The sequence below is a fragment of the Augochlora pura genome, chromosome 4, assembly GCF_028453695.1.
Source record: "Augochlora pura isolate Apur16 chromosome 4, APUR_v2.2.1, whole genome shotgun sequence".
Lineage (NCBI taxonomy): Eukaryota > Metazoa > Arthropoda > Insecta > Hymenoptera > Halictidae > Augochlora > Augochlora pura.
The window spans coordinates 8,050,431-8,072,253 of record NC_135775.1 but is presented as its reverse complement, the minus strand read 5'-3'; the positions used below and the strand labels follow the sequence as shown (position 1 = coordinate 8,072,253).

General features: G+C 43.5%; 1 protein-coding gene across 1 annotated transcript in view; it reads right to left on the bottom strand.

Moving 5' to 3' along the window:
- Nucleotides 1-6: 6 nt before the first annotated feature.
- The window catches only part of LOC144468603 (uncharacterized), a 94,550-nt gene continuing 72,733 nt past the window's right edge, over nucleotides 7-21,823 (bottom strand). The window contains exons 2-3 of the mRNA XM_078178189.1: nucleotides 7,497-7,728; nucleotides 7-1,121 (exon numbers count right to left, since the gene is read on the bottom strand). Of these exons, the coding sequence (XP_078034315.1) occupies nucleotides 790-1,121; nucleotides 7,497-7,728 (564 nt within the window). The 3' untranslated portion in view covers nucleotides 7-789. The remainder of the gene's footprint in view (nucleotides 1,122-7,496; nucleotides 7,729-21,823) is intronic.

The window sequence follows — 21,823 nt, the reverse complement described above, 5'->3', positions numbered from 1 at the left end:
AGAGAGAGAGAGAGAGAGAGAGAGAGAGAGAGAGAAAGAGTGAGAGTTAGCGGACGCTGCCAGCATCGTGATTCGTGTTTCTCGTTCGTTCGTCGGACAACCGAACCGAGATTCCTATTACGATTGCGTCAGGGACTCGGGCCGGCCTCGTGGATCGGACACGAGACGCGGGATCGTTAGCTGCGTCGGCAATTAAGGGCTTTCTTTCGCGATCAAAAGGAGACTCGGGGCTCCAGATATCGGCTACGTCGTTAAACGAGACTGTCGCTTCGTAACAGATGCTACTACCCTTCTTCCGGTAGAAGTCGCCCGCCTCTTTATTTCTTTCCTTTCAGCACGATCAACATCTCGAGACAGTCAAGGCTCTCTCGGAGAGAGTTCCCCGTTTAATGATCTTTGCACTCGATCGGGGGCAGACCAGTCTGCACATTTGCCTGGTCAGCTAACGATCGTCCCACGATTCGGGCATGTCCAAATCGGGACTCTCGCGAGCCAAGAGCGACTAGCGGAGCAAGCCACGCCTACCGAGGGCCAGTGGGACGAGCCGGTGGGGGTTGAACAGCCCGTCAGCGAAGCGTCGCCACCAATCAATGCCGTTACGCTACCTCTACAACTCGACTAAGCTCTCCCCGAGCCACGATCGCGCAACGCCACTACCGCCGCACTCTCGATTTTGGCTCAGCGCGTGGCCCTCGAGCTCCGGAAACTGCTCCTGGTCGCCAGAGCCCTGCTCGAGCATGCCTTCTCTATCTCGAAGCCTCGAGAACCGTTGCCATTAGGCGATCACCACTACCACGTGCCGAGGAGAACGCTTGTGTACAGGACACCCATAAGTGTCACCCAGCCGGTCAGGTCGAAATACGGCCCTCTCCGTGCCGCGTTGTTCATACAGGTCTCTCGAATGCTGGTGATTTTCAAGCCACGCCGACCGAGCAGGTTGTGGACGCCTCGTTTGTCGCTCTTCTGCAGGATATGCTCCCGCGCGAGCAACAGAGAGTAGAGCTGATTATCCGGGCGTCCCGAGCAGAAAGTTAGCACCATGTCCGAAGCCACGGCCTTCATCACGTGTACAGTGCCGGTGAACTGTTGGTACTGCCCCTCCGCCATGCTCACCAGCGTTCCTGTCAACGATAGTAACAGTTCAGAGCTTTTCGTGATACGGTTTCATCGGGAGTTGGCGAAGTAGAGCTTCTATGGAAGCTCCTGCCATGATAGTATCAACCGTATACTTCACGCAGCAAATTTTCTGATATACAAGTTCGTGATTTAAAGAAAGAACGTGTTACGGGATCCGGAAGTGGGGGATCGATGAATGTTTGCGCATTCGAATCGTCAGACCGATTCCATACCGCATAAACGACGGTGCATCGTCGTAAACGCAGTTGCATTACGAGCTTCCGCGCCGATGTTACGCCGAAATTGCATCTTCCTTGCAAACGCGAACAACGTAACGTTCGTCGTTCGACCGGTGAAGGATAATTTGAAAGCGCGAAGCTGCGCGTTTCAGAGCGAACCACGCCGGAAATCAGCGAATCGGGGGACTGATTATTGTCTGGCAGGCGGCTGGGAATGGCAGCGTGTCTCCCGTTGGAAATCCGTCGCATTACGCGCCATTACGTCGTTGACGATGTACTTACGTTGCTGATTAGGAATACGCGACGACGGAATTATAGCGCGGCGCGACACGTGCAGTTTACGCGCGCGAGGGTTCGCCACGAATACGCGCGGCGGTCGTCGGTCATTCTCGGTCGGGAAACCTCGGAAGCCTCGGAAGAAATATGGACGAGGTGGTTGTTTGTTTTTCGGAAAACTCAGCGCGGCTGTTGTTACTGTCGGGCGTGTTCGCGAGCGTAACGTTACGATATTAGATACGGAAAATGAATGTCACGCGTCTAGTACGTGCCAATCGCAATAACGTCCGCGGGACGCGCCCCGTCGCAATATTACAGCGCCGTCCATTAAACCCGTTTCGCCTGTGTAAATGGGCACTAGCTCGGCGATATTGACGTTTAATCGCATGAAATTAATTGTATCCAGTTCGCGCGAACGCGCGAAATACTGATCAAGGGGCAACATTTTCGAGTTGTGCCGCGCTCGGCCATCGAATCGTTTAACCATGCACGTATATCCCGTTGACTTTTTCACCGTCCCGACATTCGGTCTGTAATTTATCCTTTTACTTCGCTCTGTTCACCCGCTCTAATTGAAATCGCATGTATCCCCAACCCGCGACGTACAAATAACGAGACCATTAAAAGAATCGACTGCGGCGTGTTATTCGGTCGCGCGACAATAGCGAGAAGCACGAGACAAACGTTACCCGCCGCGCCTCATTCGGTCGAATTTAGTCTCGCTCGATGAAACAGCAGTTTTTAACACAATACAAAAGCAATCTGAAGTGAGTTTTTTAAATTGTTCTTGCTTATCCACAAATTTCTCAAGATACTGACCGATTTATGATTTCGTGTAGCATTTTTATTTGAGAGCGATGTTTAGACATTTAATATTCTTTGTAGCTACGCGAGACGATTATAAAGTTCCATTGTAGTTGGCAGACGTAGAACTAGAAGGCTAAGCTCCATATTTTATTCTTTATAATAATAAAGATTAGACAAATTTACAGATGTTGTTGCGTTATTCTTCATTCACTAGATTTATTGAAAGAAGCAAGACATTTTCAGCTAATTCATGTTCGATACAATTAACTTTGACAATTTTTATTTCACATAAAGATCCGCAGTCTACCGACGTTCTCGAATCTCTGAACAGAGACCGTTATTTACTTTTCTGTCGAGTGACACTTGGATCTCTGCCAATCGGAAAGCCTCGATCGCCCCCTCAGCATCAGTGTCCAAAGTCACATTGGTCATATTTTCTGCGGTCTCCCACTCTCCAGTTGGAAGGATACATGATACACAGGTCGGACATGCGGGCTCAGATGTTGCGCGGGGATGACAAGTCGGCTAGCGGAATGCTACAGGGGCAATTACTTCAGCTGTAACTTTGTAGGCGTCGTGTCCGATAGCCAAAGTATCATGTTACGAACAAGAACACGGAGCAAATAAATTGTACAAGCCTATTAGCATTATCACGAGAACACCAATCAGACCCGTGTTTCTTGGCCAACTTGTCATTCCCGCACAATACCCTGGTGGAGCACGATGTCGCAGTCACCGGGGAGATATTTCGTGCGAACGGGACACAGTGTCTTATCATTCTGTTCATCAGCATGAAGTCTGGAAACTCGGAGGGTCCCATCGCGACCTCGTTTTATCGGTCGGCCGACGCGTCGCGGTGCCACTTCTTCGAATAATTGAATGCCGTGTGGCATCCTCCATGGCGGCGGTGGCATAGATCGGTTGCTGGAACTCGCGGAATGAGCGTCTTGTTGTGGAGCACCGAAGGCAGCGAACCGAATGCGATCCGTGGCTGCAAAAATCTCGCGTTCGGCTGTTCGGGGTCGAACAGAGGCGGGAACGAGCTTGAAAGGAACTTCGAGAGATCCCGAACCGCGCGGCGAAACGCGTCACAATGGCACGGGGCATTCGCGGCATCCGGCCAGAAGAATGGGGTCGCGGGATTAAAAAAGCGGGTGGGACGACGAGCGGATCTTTTGAAAAATTATTTTCCGCGTCGACGGTCGCGTTGTCGGTTTCCCGCGGATTTTCCCTGGTCTCCACCTCCTCCTTCGTTTCCCGTTCAACGTTGCTCCGGCGTCCATAATTGGATGGGATGAGTTCGACGACGCGACTACCGACGCGACCCATCGCGCTGACAGTTAACCGATAATCACGCCGGATACCTGGAATTCATTAAGATCCTCCTCGGGGCCACCTTACGACTTTAATTACCCAGGACTTGTTCCCACTTTGTTCGGCCCCGGTCGGTTAATTAACCGTTTATAACGCGGTCGTTTAAGGCGAGCGCCGTGGAAACGGTTCCTCTACGACGATCATCGTTCCACGAAGTCGACCAATTCACGCTCCTGTCGATTCTATCCTGGCCCTTCGAGGACTATGTCAGCTATCTCGAATGGTGCAAAACGGTTTTGTAAAAATTTGCTATCCCAATCTATTAAAACGTGAATTTTTGCTTAAAATGATTTTATTATTAATGAACTTTCTTCAAAATTTACTGATGACCTGCTCTTTACGCGAATGAAAAACAATTTTCTATTGTTGACTTTTTTCTTAAAAATTTTTGATAGAACAAATGGAGGTTGAATTTTCCTTTTATCAGGCAAAGTAGCATTGCTTGTTGACACGTGCAAATATTTTTTTTGGACACTAAGATTCGACAAATGTTTCTAAATAAAATAAGCAATTTCGTACAGAATTTTCCCCGAAGATCTTTGCTCTTGTCTATTTAATTGGTAATTTGATTTATTTCAATCTCGTGGATATCCTTACTGCCATCCACGTTAAGAAGCGTAACGTTCCCACAATACCGGGCGAAATATGAAAGAATAATTCTACTGGAATTTCTGAAGCCTCCTGGAAAAATAAGATTTCTTACGCCGACCCCTCAAGATCCGTTTCTGCCTCTTCATGGAAACTAACGAACGGGGTCTCGATAACTGTGAGCACCGGAGCTCCAAGTTCTTTCAAAGACGATTATCATAAGTCGACGAACCGCGTAATCGATGAATTTCAGGTGAACTTCCAACGGAACAAATGAAAGGAAAGATTTTGGTCAAACGGGTCCATCTAACCGCCTCTTGACTTGGAGTGAGAGGGGACTTGCTGTTAGGCGATCGTTCTCCGCGTTCTTCCGCTCTTCAAAGTCTTCTTTCTATCACGAAGAATGACTGTGAACCGCGAAATTCTTCTGAAAGCACTTCCGTTTCGGGTCTACTATATATCTTTTCGCCGAAGAACGACGGCGACATTTGTTGGTAGTCGTCGAATTTATAACACGCGCGGCACACGTCAATTTACGATTTTATGCTTTCAGAGTCGACTCTCTGAAAAATTTCCATTTTGGCAAAATGAACAAAGACTCTGTTCCAGTGGGAATTTCCTCACTCCGTGCAATTAATTCGACTTTTTCACTGAAACGCGAAAGTTCCTTTCGGGTTATCATATTTTTTTCCCGAATTTTCGCAGGATATCGGAAAATTTATTGAATTCAGCACGTACCGCTGTAGTATTTTCGAGCGCCGCGTTTCATATTCCATCCAAAAGCCGTGAAAACATATTGTATATTCGATTGAAAAAATAGACGGTGGTGACTATCCCGTGTTAGAGATATTGTAGCTTAAAGTCTCGATTATTAATGGTTAGTATTAGCAGAGCTAGAAATTCCACCATTTTTTTTGAGTTTATAGAATTCGTTTTGATATTTTTCCTGATAAATACGTAAATCCTATATACAACAGTTCAAACGAATGAAATAAATAGAATTTGTTCAAATTGTGACACGCGGCGTTTTTTCTTAGATCCACAGAATTATATCTCAAAGAAAGAGAAGAACAGTGAAATGCTGAAGCCTCTTCATGGAGTCGATAATTTATAAATAATTTAAGGTGATCCCTGCTGCCGCGTATGGAAAATTACCGCGATTCTTGTACAAAACGATTGCCCTCCGGCGGTTTCGAACTTCTACGACAGCATATACATTTCCGTTTCCGTATTCGCTGTGACTATCGAGCTTCCACCGTGTTTGCCATTTGTCTGGCGGAGCCGAGGGGGGTTTGGTTTCGGTTCCTAGCTAGGTGGGCGATCGATGTGTCGCATGAACGCGATGGAACAATGAGAATCAGACAGGGTGGAACTGAAGTTAAGAGACGACGATTAAAACTGATACGGACGGGCTAGGGTATACAGCTGATACGTAACTTGCGGCGCAAAGCTGGCATAACAAAGTTCAGGGGGCCAGGCTCGAGTTGGTTCCGAGTAAGTCCGGGATTACTCGTAACTCGTCCGAATTAGGTCCGTACAAGATCCTGATTAGTTGGAAGTTCGCTCCGGGCAAACCTTGAACCACCGAAAGCTACATTCCGGACATTTTCGCGCGATGTGTTTTATGTTCACACTTGTTGGACGGTTTCTCCACTGTTCTTTTCGCTCCCCAATTCTTTCGTTGCATTCTTGCTATTGTTATTTATGTTCCTATACGAAATAATACTGATACATTGAGAAAGGCAATTAACCCCTTGCACTACGATTCCTTTCACGCTGCGTTGATTACGTTTATTTCTTATTAGTATTTTCCTTAATAGTACCAGCCAATTCTTGTTTCTTTTATTATCTTTATGTATATTTGTTTCTAGACTTTGATAACAGAAGAAATAAATTTGATTTCGATTCAAAATAAATTAATAATATTCATCTTTAGCAGATCTTGCATGTATCACGTGTCTGACTCGTTATTATAGTGCAAGGGGTTAAAAATAATGAAACATATATTTATGATTAGTTCATTGGCTATGAATTTATATTTTTACGTATCAAGTTGTATTAAAAATTATTTCACAAAACTCTGTATTCATTAAACTTTATCAGCGAAAGACTCATCTAATTTTTTAAAGGAAGATGAATAATTTTTAGTAAAGATAGCTCGTTGCAAAAAATAGACCGTAATAAAAACTGTTTGGTATGTCAGACAGTTGTAAGTTTCGTAGAAATGTATGCAGTACAACACCTGCAGCTGGTGTTATGGATGGTACTATCACAACTTCCCCTTGTTAGATGCACTTTTGACAAAACTGTCGCAAGCTGTTCTCCCCTAAGCCGCAACGCAGGTCGACTTCATGACTTTCAACAAAATGTCACGTTTCACACACGACAAATGTTTCTGGAGCGACAGCCAATTAGTAAACTATATCCACGCTTTATCAGCGTACCGAGTTTTTAAAAAACAAGGCGATTTAATATGCAGATAACGATGACAGATAAAATTTGTGAAAAAGTAAATAATGATGAGCTTTTGTCGCCAGATCGTAGTCAATGTGTGAACCCCAATGGGTCTGCCTCATTTTTAGACATTTTTTTAAATCTTACGTAAAGTTAAAATTTCTACAAATATTGAGACGTTTGCACAGCAATTAAATAATTCTCAGGAGCGATTAATAAAAATAATTGATCTCGCTTTGAATTTATAAATTTTGGCTTCAGTATGATGTCCTCGCAGACGGCTAATATTTTGGATTTCGAAGTGTGATAGGATTATCAATCGTCGCGTAGGAAAAAATTGTTCGAAACTCGATCCTTGAAAAAATTATATTTTGATCAGGAAAAACGGATTTCCAGACCACTGTACATCGGCCCGATCAATTTATTTCCACGCGGCAGAAATTCTATCGGATGGAATGTATGACGTCGTCCTTCCATGACTCACTTCGGGTCTGGAAAATTCGTCGAGCTGGAAGCGTATAGGACGCGGGGGGATATACGCGGTATTCGAAGTGGTTCCGATTCCCGATTCCCGTTTCCTGAACGCTGTGTTCCCTCTCCCAGGCTCTCGAGGGTATAATCCGAGCGAGCGGGTTCTCTTACCGTTTTGCGAAGAGCTGGATACCCAGACTCCCGGATTCCTGGTTTCGTCCGGTATCCGGAAAGTGTATTCGAGGTTCCCGGCTTCCTCGGTCCAGTAAAGCTTCAGCGAGAAGTACTTGAGCGACGTCAGCTTGACAATCGGACAGGAATCGACGATGTACGATTTGGTGACGGGCTTCTGCGGATCGGCTTTGTGCTCCAACACTTCTACCACGTACCACTTGCCCATTATCTGAAATCAATAGAACCGGCCTCCATGGGATTTATTACGCTTACGCACCGTCGACGCGTTATGACGCGTTCCAAATCGCTTTAATCGCGACTCGCCCGCCGTGCCGCTGCAACAACAGAGGATCGCGACACTCGCAAACACGATTCGCGCATCGTCGACTAAATTATTATATTTCGACGAGCCGCCGGCTGAACGCTAAACGTTTCGCTTACATGCCCATTAACACGTTCGCTACCAGCATTAGTTTCGTCGCTGACCTCTTATCGCGACAATGTTTTATTAACCCTTTGACGCGTTAAATGTCGAGAATCAATCGCGACAATTTCTACAAAATCTAAGTACTTCGATTAATGAAACTGAAAAATTTTAATAAATCTCGGTTTTCTTCAAATATACTTCATAAAAATGAATTTTGAAAACTAACTAGATATTAATATGAAAAACAAAAAGTACTTTGATTTCATGCAATTTGTAGGATTGCTAAATTGCCGGTCAAAGTGCTAAACACGATTTATCTGTCTTACGAATCAGTAAAACATGGATTGTTCGACTACAGATAATCAAGATTTATTGGAAACATCGTTTATCTTTCATTCTCGCATCGATATTTATTTAGTTGCATCGTGTTATGCAGAAAAATACGCTACACGAGTCGGAGGATTTGTGTGTACGATTCAGCGAATGTTAACATTATTTACTACACCGTGAAGTTAATGAATGATCGGGTAAATGAATAAAATTACAGCGTGTGCTGTAATTTACATATTTATACAAATCCGTAAGAAAATTAAATTTCCGAACATCCGTGGAGCACCATATTTGGTTATTAAACATTTTATCGAAATTCTTGCAATTTTCGGTTATTGTAAATTATTCGGCTTTATGGGAGGCTGCAATTTTTCGGCGGAGCAAGAGATAGGGGCCATCGCGATCCAATGCGCGGAATATAAAATTCGTCACGGATCGTCGGTATCTCGATCCCCAATCCCCGACCTTTCGTTGTTCCAATTCAAATATCAATTTTTCTGGCTCAGGAGGCGCGCGCGCGTGAAATTCGATGCGTTTTTAAATCGGATATTAGCCGGAAATCAGATTCGTAGGAGCAAGTAATTTGCATAATTATTGGCGTCGAATTTAATTCTACGGCTTCCCGGGATTATCGGCCGATCTACTGCGTCGGTCGACCGAGTAATTCCGCGGCTCCTCCCGCCGACAGTTCTGAGCTGTTTCCGATTGTAATTTCGCGACCGTTGATCCACGCTGGTGACACCGTATACCGATAACAGGAGCGAACGATATCGTCGAAATCACCGTAGAATTACGTTTCTCCTTTATACCGTCATCGATCAGAATTAAAACGATTCGCCGAGGATTCTCGAGGCACTCGAGGCGAGCAAATATATCGTCGGTGATTTAAAAACACATTAAACTGTGAGATATAGATGGGCCATAAAGATACTGCGAAGACGTTTATTGGAAACTATTAACGGTCTCGTGATACAGTGGGCCAAACAGCAATCCTCGGGGACAAAAATTGAGTCCCGGTAAGCCAGTGATTACTTGATAGTACTGTAAATAATAACGTATAATGACCAGGCTATACACGATGACCACGAGTTCTAGAAAAAGTCTGATAAAGAAAATCAACTTCGTTGTTGCATGATTTCTTATCGTCGTAACAATATCGTATTGAAACAAACAAAAGTTGAGAAACTGACTTTTAATTACAAATTACCTCTTCCAGACTGCTGTGCGATCAGACTAATTTTTTAAATAAGTTGTTTTCGTGGGTAGGTGGACAATAGCGAGCCCGAATAATTTATCAGATGGAATCGGTGTTCGGGCGTATTGTGCGTCGATCGAATCACGGAACGCCGGGGTGCTGGAAGCCGAACTGTCGGGTAAAGATCGTTCGGGCGCTCAAGACGCATTAAAGTTAATTTATGACTGCGGGAACGCGCAGTATCGTCGGCGCGAGGGACTCTCTCTCTCGGTTCTGGGCGAGATAATCCAGAGACTTCGGTGCCGGTATAGATAATTCCGGGAGGCGCTTAAACCCAATTAGGGACGATTTATTGGTCGGTCGGTCGCCGGTGATTAAGCCGGGGGAAATAATATCGGCCGGATCGAAGTCGCCTCAAGATTTCGGTCAGCCCGCCCGGTAAAAGGACGGCGTCGCTCGTCGAGAATCGTCGTTTTTCCACTGGAAAATTCGCCCCGACGAGACGCCGCGGCGAGAGTTTAAAGTTTAAAGAGAACTCTCCGCCGCCGCGATTCCCTCGAGTGCCGTTATACGGGTTCGGGATATTTTTATTAATCGGACCGAGACTTTTCAGCGCGTTGCGAATTTGTAACTCCCCATAAATTCGGGCCGATGTTCATCGCCCCCCGGAATCTTCGTCCGAATAGTTTCATTCGCCTTAACGCCTTCATCTACGACCGGAACTATAAAATGTCTACGAAGGTTGGATCCCCTCTCTTTTACGTAATGAAATTTCTGCAATCAGACACTCCTTACAGCTTTTGCTTCTTAATCTTTCTCGTGCTTCGTCGACCGAGGAGCATTTTATTTCACTTTTAGTGGTAATAGACATTATCCGAATCATTCGTGCCACTTGGAACGTGCCGAAAGTCTTCGTTAAACGTTCCTGTGCTTTTTATAGTTCATCCTTTTATCCAGGCAAGATTGTTCTTAAAATATTGTATTTTTTTTTAGCCGAGCGACTGGTTTTATATATTCATTGTATCTTACTCGGTCGTAAAGACAAGTTTTTAGAATCCTTAACTCCTTGCACTATGATTCCTTTCACGTTGCTTTGATCAGCACATATTTATCCTTACTATTTTTAATAAAAGGACCAGATAATTTTTGTTCCTTTTATTGTCTTTATATATTTCTGTTTCTAAGCTTTGATAACAGAAGAATTTATTTTTATTTCGATGTAGAAGAAATGAATAATATTCATATTAGTAGATCTTGCATGGAGTCTGTATCACGAGTCTGACTCGTTATAATAGTGCAAGGGGTTAAAAATTAATAATTTATATCGGTACAAGGTTTCTTATAAAATCAAATTACCCTCTGTGCGGGACAAATGTCAACCTTCTAAAGTTTGATAAATAGGTCAACAAGATCTGAGTGAATTTAATTTCAGATAGAAGTAAAAAATAAGTATTAGAAATGATTAATTCCAGACCATTACTTTCGGTGCCATTATTTCAAAATATTAAGTCAAATAATAAATTACCACGTTATTTCGTTTTTCAAATTGGCCAAATGAAAACCAGTATAAATCAGCCCTAAACGACAATTTTAACTTCATAATTATTTTAAACATTTATAAAATAAAAGATGTTATTAGAAATAATATTTCAAATAATGTTATATTAGAAGAGATTGCAGGCATGAGAATTACTACGAAATAAAATAACGTGTTACTTTAAATCAAACAGCAGTAGCTCAAGCGTTCGAGATCGGATTTTTTTCGAGCCGTCACGTAGCCTCGCCTGGTCACTCCAATCAAATCATGTTTTCTCTGTAAAAATGCATTCGTATCGATCCGCGCTCGTCGCGAGCGGATTGTTTGGTGATAGAGTGTCGGGAATCGTCACGAACGAGTTGCATAATCAGCACCGCGAAACGGTCAAAGACTCGTGGGTCGTGCGTGTTAATTAAAAGTCTCCACGGGACAGGAAGTCTCATTCGCCTTGATTCCAGGTCATCGAATAAACGAGCCGCGCATCGATCAAGCGCAAGGGAGGAAGCATTAACGAGTGGACCAGACTGCGGCGGGATTAGTGCAAGCGCGCGGGGGTGGAGTATCGGCCGTGCGAGGTGGATGACACAGCCGGTTCGTTTTTAATAATCTGAAAATTTCATTTCCCAATGGCGGCTGACGGGGGAACCGCCGCGGGATGAAAGAGATAAAGATCTGTTCGGTTGCCTTGCGTTGACGGCGCCGCCGTCGTTTTAATCCGACCGGCCCAATTTCCCTTATTTCCGCGGCGCGAGATAACGCGCGAAAACTTATTCGCGCCGAGTCGAAAACGCGGCGCGGAACGGCCGTCCGCGTGTACCGACAATTAAAATAACAAATACCGGGCGGGCGATCCGGTCGGCGAAAATGGCTGAGGGAACGAGCACAGCCGGAATTTATGAATGCGACGCCCGATATCAGGGAACCAACGCGCATTCGTTTCCGCACGGAATTGCGGACCTTTAACCGGAGAGAGTTCATAGTCGCGCGTAATTGCGTAACGCAGTTTTATGAAAGGCATACCGGCTAGGCGGGGCCCTTCGTTACTCGCGGATGTTTTGCAATATCGTGTTCCGCGGCCAGGCACATTTTTCAGCGGCTAACTGCGCGTCCTCGCAATGTCCTAGCAACGTCTCGCAGTAGTTTTCAACGGGATATCGCGATGCAACTACCAGCGTCGACGGTCCATTCGCGGCTTTGCTATTGTTTCCCCTGCTGGACGCGGTCAAACGTTTTCTCTACCGTTGGTAGTCGTGTTGCAATCTCGGTTACCGAAAACATTTTCCTTGCCGAGGATTAGCGTCGCCGCGGACGACACACGGTGGCGTCTTTTCCGAAATGTTGGACAAAATGTAAATTTCGAACCGCACAGGGTGCAGCAATTAAAACAGGCCGCCCGAGTAACTCGTTTGCTCGTAATGACAGAAAAACATGTAACGTGATGTAGATATTTTTTTTGTAGGTGGCGACGTAGAACAGATATAAAGGTCAGACTTGGCTTTTTTTAACGGTACGACATATTTTTTATTCATATCCTGATAGAACCTTCTGAGATTATTACAATGATATATAAGTGAGGGTTTTTCAAGAATACTTGAAAATGTTGAAATGACGTAATTTCATTATTCCTGTTGTTATTCCAAGGAACAGAAAAATTACAACAAAAGTAACAATATTATTATAGTAATTGTGCATTTAACCAGCCCCTTTAACATCCCTAAAAGATTCAAGTCCTTTAGTCTACTTTTAAAACAGTCATACTCTTTTAAAAGGTGTTCGAATATGGTTTACAGCCACAGTCCATTGAAAAGCGTGACTCGTATCATTTAAGCATTTATAAATTAATAATAGCAAATTAATAATTAGAATATGATGAGTGGATTATCGATCTTCATGCAAAAAGAAAAATTAGATAGGAAATTGAGTGAGTTGAAAATAATACATGGCTGACTCTAAGTTCTTTTCACATCTTCACTTTTGGCGTAGATTCATAAAATCCATAGTCGCAAATACCAATATAAAATACACGTCGCAATCCAGATGATCGCACCCGGCTCCTCTACCGACTCTCCTGCTTCGTTCGATACAAATGGTAAATGAATGTCAGTTATTATATTGCCGCCGGTGACGATGCAATTTGGCATAATTTCAAGGCTCGTTACGCGTCAGTGTCGTGACGCGGCTTCGCCTTGCCCCGACACAATTACACCGCGAGGGGACCGAAATTTCACTCGGTGTCTTGAAAAAGACAAAGAGAGAAGGAAACCGCTGGGAACAAGTAAAGTATTATTGCGAGCACATTGCTCCGCGGACTATAAATTCCCGCTGCCGCTGAATACTGTTGCATCGCAAGAAGCCTGCGTATTCTCTGGCACTGGCGTTTCAGACACCGGCCTCCCCCGAGCTCTTTTATACGAGGAAAAAGCGAAGCACGGCGGAACCGAGGAGAACAAGAAATAAAATTATTTAGAAATATTCGCGCGAACAGTTTCGCGGAGCCAGCAGCCGCGAGGCAGCAGCCTTCCCGAAATTCAAATTCGAATAATGTGGGTATCGCTGCAACGGTTGCTTCCTTGTCGCTTACCTTTGCCACTGGATAGGCTAATATTCGCGTTTCGAGTTCGGTCGAACAGACGATGAACCATCTTAGGACGCGAGGGCCTCGTTTGCGTTCTTCGGCATCGAAATGGCCAAAATGGCGCGGCCGCGCGCCATTTGTCACCGATATTGCTTCATTTACCGTGCAGCCGACGACGCGCCGCTCGAACAATGTTCTTTTATGAGCTGACTCGCGACAACGCCTCGTTGGAAAATTCACCGATGCCCGGCCTCGGTGCGGTGATGCGCCTTTATTGCGCCGGAGAACAGGCGTAAATCAATGTCCACGGGCCGGACGGAGGACCATCGGGCTTCGCCCATGAACCGTCCTACCGGAATTAACGAGATAATAAATAGGGTCCGCGTCGATTTACTCTCCCAGGAAGACGAAAAATCGTTTAGCCGTGACGCTTTCAACCCTGTTCACCGGGTTACCCGGTAAAATCCACGCCAGCAAAATCCAGGGTGAATGTACGTTTAAAATTGTAATTTGCATAAATGCACAGTTAAGAATGTTTATCGATGCCTCTGCGATATTTGCTATTGCAACGAAACTGTTTGATAAGTCATTTTGGGTAATATTAAAAGCCTTTTATCATGCTGTTTGCTTTTCTACCAGAAATTCATTTTTTTAATTTATATTTATGTATATATTATACATATGATACATTATATAATATATAACCTTAACATTTTAGTGTTTATTTACACGTTTGTAGGGAAATCAATGTGGTGGGTTGGGCGGTAACCCCAGGGAGTCATTCTAGCATTAATCTGTATTAAATTGAATTCTCACTGATTTGTAAAGCAGTTCGTATTGATAGTAGCTGCAGACTGTATTAATATAATAAAAATTCTGATATGTGGAACGACAAGTATTGGATGGAATATGGGCAAAAAAAAATGCAGAATATGCGATAGACAGAAGAGAAGATATGCCAGAAGAGATATTGATGGACGAGCGCAGTAAAAATATAGAGTAGCTGATAAAAGTAACGGAGAAAAGAAAGTAAAATATGTATGAGTCGGTTATACTTTTTGGTTATTATAATAGAAAGACATTTTTATTGTATTTTAGTTAATTAGACTAGAATAAGGAGTAAAAGTAATTCGAATTAGATAAAGTCAGGTTTGTTAAGTGAAATGTTCCCTGAAAGGGAAATATTCTTAAAAAGAGACAAGAATCTTAATACTGCAAATTTACATAACCGAATGATAATATTTCAGCTATTGGCTAGAAATCATCTTAGCAATTGTTTCGAATTAACGCGAAATTAGGGAGCAGCTTTCAAGAACACGGGAATTCACAATTGCGTCCAGATCAGACGTTTTAATAATCAGACGAGGGAGATTTTACAACGTGATCGGGCGCCGAATACGCTTGGAAATGAAAAGTTTCCGTCGGTTCGACCGAGTAGTTCGGAAGTTGCGCGATTCGCATGGAAATCGTATAGAAGGGTCACGGTGATTTTATGGAGCTTGGACTCAGAATTAAACGAACCAAAGAATTAACGATTTCGTGGCTTTTCCTTTTTCCCGCTGGGATGGTCCAGATCCGACGGTGAATATACAGCCGCTGGTGGGAACCACGACGGATAAAAGTTTCGCCGATACTTCTCTACCGATTTAATTGTTATTCCCAGCTGATGGCGAATCTACATGAAAGGGATCGGCGGTCGGAAAAAGCAATATCGAACAATAGCAAAGATCCCCCGTTTCCATCGATTGGAAGGGGATTGGTGGAACTGTATCAGCGGAACAAGTGGTATAACCTGTGCAAACGCTCGACAGTTCAGTAAGTAGTATGAGTGCGACATAGCCAGGCATATGCTTGTACATCGATGAGTGTGGATTTTATGCATTTCTGATCAAAATGGTAGAGATTATAGTTGTACAATAATCTAGTATTTTATGATTAATCATGATAATCGTAATCACTAATCTGATTACTCTTAGACCAACTCTGATATAGATGTTATTGTCTATTATCAATTTATTAAATTTAGGAGAAGAAATATTACAAGGAATAATTTTACAGATTGAAATTTATAATATATCTTTAATACATATTTTATATGTTATAAATATAGGTTAAACGTACTCGACTATCAAAGTAAAAATTTTCGTAACAATCTGTTTTTCTAAGATCCATTACAGCTATTTTTTTTTAAATCTTGGAATTTATGAGTTTTAAAGAATACTAACGAATCATTGATAGAGAAAGTAAGATACCAGATTTGTATACGAATGAATTGCTGTAGGATATTATACGGCCCACTACACATGAAGCAGCTTTAGTAACTTTTATTTCACAACGTGGCGCGGTTCAAATTTCACGGGTTGTAACGTGCACACGTGTAGAACCAAGAAATTTAATAATACTGGATCCACGTAGTTCCGCGTCGTTTTATTGTCAATGTCTCGGGACCTGTCTTTTCCTCATTGCTGCAACGACTTTAGATCATGATCGGATTCACGCCTAGACACCGGAAAACCATCAGAACCTTTCACCTTATTCGCATACATTTTCTTGCTAAAATACATAAATATCGCAGATACGGAATTTTTAACAATGTTATATTGTGAATTCGAGAAAATTCAAAATGACTTTCTAAGGTTTGCTTCTTATATTATAAGAATATTTTTCCTACAGCTACGATTTTATCCTTAGTTTCATGAATTGTAGAACTTTTATTTACTTTTAAAGTTCTCAACCATATAACTTATTTTGGAGTTGTTAAATTTGTTGGAAAACTTGAAGTTTCGAATTCTGTAACACGTTATAGTTTGTAATGCTTATTATGCCCGATTATGCGTGCTTCACTTGTATGATTTAAAAGAGTTCAGTAATCTCAAAGTAAATAATAATAGTAATAACAAAATCTATGTAATAAAATATTATATACATTGTAGAAGTTCTGTCGCACTTAATACTCAAAAGTAACTAATTAGTTTCTCATACATCGCTCATGGCGCCTAATGAATATTTAATACGAGCAATTTGGTTTATTTTCGGTGAAATTCGTCGTGGCGCCAACACATCTTCTAGACAACAGAATCGCCTAGTTCGAAGCTAACACGGCTAAAGTTTCCACATGTTATCCACGGATATCTGAATTAGTCCGGCGTTCGCGTTACAGCTATTATCAGCTCGATCCTCGATATCAAGTTACTAGGCGAGGTTTCGGCTATCGCTAACAAGGGATCGATCTATCGGTAGAGGAGCAGCTGTGTACCATAACAGCTACAGAGAGTTTTGCCGCGTATAATCGAGCGCGGTAAATCCGACGAACCGAGCGGAGATACTGGGGCGGACGAGAGCGACATAACCGAAGTTTCCGCGTGGAGGATCGGCGCCGCATCCGCTTCGAAAACGCGGCCGTACGCGACGAAGCAGAGGCTCTGCGGAACTACCGCCCGCGAACCTATCGAATCGATAAGCCCCGCGGAAATTAAATAGGCTTCCGGCGTATTATCGTCGCTCGGGTGTCGATAACGTTCGCTCGGCTGGCCCGCGCGAAAGTAATTAGAAACTTTGGAAGCTTCCTCGGTGATGAACTTCCGGATCCTAGACGCAGGGAATACCCGGTCGCGCCGGTTAATTAATTACCACCGAATGGCTACGGTCGTTCTTTCTGTTTTCCTTCCGGCGTAGCGATACTTGTTGCTCCGGCGCCGGACGATTCTCTCCGGCGATCGAAACGAGACAGGGAAAAACCGCGCTAAAGAAGCTGGATATAATGAATGTTAATTAACTCTGATTCGTTGCCGGAGCCCCGGTTATAACGGAACAATTCCGAGTGTCGCGGGGGGGGCTAGGTGTAACTGAAGTTCCCGTCGGAGCAGCCGACGAGAATAAATTAAGTTGTATTGTGAGAGCGAAAAAAGAAGAACTGCGAAGAGGGCGCGCGCGTTCAATTGTTGACGCATTCAAGGCTCCGGCGAAATTGAGGAGGAAGCAATTAAAACTTTGCCAAACAGAATAACGAACGAGACAATTTGCAATGATCCTCGAGCAAATTTAATTACCGCGGGGCAGAGGACAGGAAAAAAAGGCGGAAGCGACGGGGACCAGAGCGTGCGTTGTGTTCAATGGACGCGCAAAGCCGGTTGAACGGTCACGCGCGGTGCGCGTATCGTATGCGAAAAAATAAGATTTCGCTCGTCGGGAATTGCCCGCGGCGCTGCCGTATAAACGCGCGCGCGATGGTGCTCGCAAAAATATTTCAGTCGCAAACGTTTGTAGAAAATAGTCGGTGCTTCGGCGAGACATTTTCTGTTTATGAATTTTCAATCGTTCCGCGATATGTACGATCGCTTCTGCTCGTACACTGGAAAATCAGGAACAGTGTAAACGTCGAGCAAAACCTGTTAGGTGGAGGGATATATTTGATTTTAATCTCGCATAAAAATCCGCATTCTCGTTATAGGTCATCGAGCATTTTCTGCTCCAATCGGTTGATGCTCCAGTAGAATCGGCGGTCCAATTCAAGCCCAGGCTCGTTTCAGCCTGACTTGTCACTGGAGCCAGGGTCGGGTGACAACGTAAACACGGCTTGGTCTATCGCAAGCTCGGGAATGCCGGGTAGGAAAGCTCATATTGTAGGTAGCAGTCGACCGTTCAAGCAAAAATGAGTTCTCGGTCTCTTTCGAATTGGTTCGACCTGACTCAAGAATCGAACGATCGAACCAATGAATGAAGCGCGATTATTTCGGGGTACATCATTTTAAATTCTAATCGATTAGGACGACTGAGGTAATTGTATCACTATATTCATATTACGTTAATTACACTTCTCGAATATGTGACTCAATTGCAGTGGGATAAGTCGAGATGCGTTGATCTTACTTTAACCCCTTAACAATACATTAATAAATTTATGTCAGTATATTCATAAAAGACTAGTACAAGTAAAATTATGATATGTAGATAAAATACAGAACCATTGTTACATTTTATAAAGACGCTTTTCTCATTTCTTCAAGTAGAATCATCTCTTGCTTAATTGTATTACGAATTTCGACTCAATCTGTATACTGCACTCTAAATTTTTTAACGTTTCTTTATTTTTGCAGCGTGTTATTCTTTCAAGTGAATATTAAACTTGAGATTAAAAGAGTTCCATAAAATTTTGATGTGCTCCACATTCCATTAATGGCACGGTTTGGATTCTTATCAGCCATTTGGCCACCGTCAGAGTGATTGAGAATTTGAAAAAGGTGGAAATGAATGCCCGAAAGACTGAAAAATAGTTGCGAAAATCCAAATCGAGGAACCACTTCTGTCCTGAAATTTAAACTGAGCTCTTTATCACGTGTCCATTAACTTGATGTGCATTTAACACGTTCAGTGGCAACAGCAAGTACGAAGGAATAATAAACTAGTTGCCACGAGATATACGACATCCATATATTTTCGATAGAACGAACCAGAGAGACACAGTTCCAAAAATACTTCATAACACGTTGACAGTCGAATCACTGTGAAAAATCTCACAATATTACAATAACTTAGTGAATAGCGATTATCACGCCAATAACCTTAAAAATATCATGAAATTAAAGTATTTTATTTAGCTCAAGAAAAATTGAAAAATGAAGTTGACTGCCGCTAATTTCCTTACCAAAATTCGTAAGTTCTATGGATCCTAATAAATATCAGTAGTACGTTATAGGTTCGAGTAGAAATTCAAATCTGAACGAATAATTCCGTGGCCCGCATATGTGCGAGGCGGCAGTCGAAGTGTTGATAAAAATAAATGCGCGACCGGGAACCAGAGTTTTGCCCGAGCGGTTGGACCGGTGCCGTGCAATTACAGTTAAAAGAGGAAGTAATAAATATTCCTTTTGTCTATAGCGTGCCGCGGATAATGGAAGGCGAATAAACAAGCGGCGCCGATGCCGCTCCTGGGAACGGGGCGCAGATAAATTTTCGTTTATTGTGCGCGGTCTCCGTAGTCATTGTTAATAATTTATACGCGGCGGGCGCGCGGCGCGGGGGGTCCCTCCTGCGCGGAACCTGCGTATCCTTTTTCCTGGAATTATATTCAGCCGCCGCCGATGTAAACGTTACGACGCTCGACCAACGGGGGGAAAAGCGCAGTGAAACGAGTATAGTTTATGCATGGGTCGAACGCAAAAAGGTGGGAAAAAAAAGCGATAGGCGGACTCGAGGAAAAAGGGAGCCCCGGCCGGCAAAGCAGCTTTTAACGTGCTGCCTGCGCCGAGGACAGAATTTTCGAAGCCCTTTTCTCTCTCTCTCTACGGTTACACGATGTTTTCTGTCGGGAACGTCTGTTTGCGACCTCGCTGCCGATTAAAGGGGGCAATATTGTGCTCTCGGAGAGAGAAGATTTATTTACCCCGAGCTATCGAGAGTCGAGAGCTTTCTCCTACCCGGAGCTTTCCGAGGTGCAATTGTGTCCGTTACAAGACACTTCTGTGGAAATGATTATTTGCTGGATAAAGTTTTCCTCCTGTTCTTTCTCATCCGAAACAATGACGAGTTTTCTCATATACCTTCACCGATTTCTTTTACCTTCAACTGCTGCTCCCTGTCTGCGAGACCGCTACTAATTACTTATTCGTTCTAATTCATAATTGTAAGAAAAGAACATTGCTTTTGTCAAATTGAACTTTGACCTCGTCTTTATTAATGTACAAGGTAAGTATAATTGAGTTTGATTTTTTATTTAACAACTTTCTATTAATAGTAACACAGTAAACGTTGGCGTTCAGTCAAACTCTTAATAGTGGTTACGTATGTTTTAATAAATGTAACAGTTGAGAGCTAGTCACGTTTCAATAACGATCCAATTCGTTTGGTCATATTGTCTTCGTTGTTGTTAATATCAAAATATTATTCGTATTCTTAGAATATATCTTGGTATATGTATTTGCTATTTTTATGAGTATAAAATAATGCTAATATTAAGGTCGATAAGAATGAGTACAGAAATTGAAAACGCACGTTCATTTTTTCCATTGAATTGCCATTCCAATAAATCGTCTAAACAACTGGGTCAATAACCACTTGGAATGCATCTGGAAGAAAGGATTTCGTTTCCATTGCTTGCTTCGTGAAAGCAGCTTACAAGAGTCTTGTTATAAATAATCGATCGTTGAGGAATAAATTGGAGGCCTTTAGAGACTTATGACACACAAAAATCCCCAATATAAAAATCGATTCAAACGTAAAAAGAAAAAGACTTTCGATACGAGAACTATCTAAAGAACAATTTTCTGAGAAAAATAGATAATCGACCGAATCTTTAAATAATGGAAATAATGAACAAAATTGTACTATGTACACAATGAAATTATGTTCGCTAATTATGAATGTTCGTCTTGAAAGCGTTGGTACACTTTCGCAAAATTCCCATTCATTTATGGAAATTTACAGAAGCGTAAATCCGCGCAAAGTTCCAAGTAATTAGCAAAGTCGCGGAAGAAGTCTGCGGAGATGTAGCACACCGAGGATCGGCTCCCAGGTGATTTGTCATTGGATTCATGACGCGAGTCGCAAGGGGGAGCCGAAAAAGGCTGCGGAAAGCACATCGGGCGAGTCGTAAAGATGCAAATGCCAGGTTCCCGTGGAAAAATTGCCGGCTGTCAGGTCCGGAACGGCTTGAAGTCGATGGAATCTCGGCGATCCCGCTCTTGTTCGACGGTAACGGCCCTCGGGGATGATACGGGACCGTATTTCATCCCTCTGGATCCCCGAGTTTATCGCGTTCCTTCCTCCCCCCGTTCCCGTCGTTCCTGTTCCCGAAACCCGACGACCCCGGTCATTAAATTTGGAATGAAAGGACGACGGAACTCGCGAGGATCGTTCACGGGGCTTTTTCTCCTGGAAAACCGTCGCGCCGCTGGAAGTGAGATGTTTCCGTGACGGTTTTCGGCGTGGTTCGCCTCCCGAAACGTTTTCCGGGAAAGACTCCCGCCGCGGGATCGTTGACGAGCGTTTCACAAAAATCGCCCGAATCGCTTTCCTGGGAAAAACATCCGTGACGAGCACGCTCGGGAGTTCAAAATCACCGACCGTGCGTCGCGCTGTTTTGATCGCGGAAAATTCACCGGAACAGCTGTGTTCCTGTACACTCGAGAAGTTTCGTATGGTCGCGGACTCTAAATATTGCTCGAGCGCGGCACTTCAGAGTTTTTGCGACTTAAGGTACATCAATCTGCTTTCAAGTTGTTTTTGCGCGCCGAGCACCGCGGAATCAGTGGGTGGGAAAAGT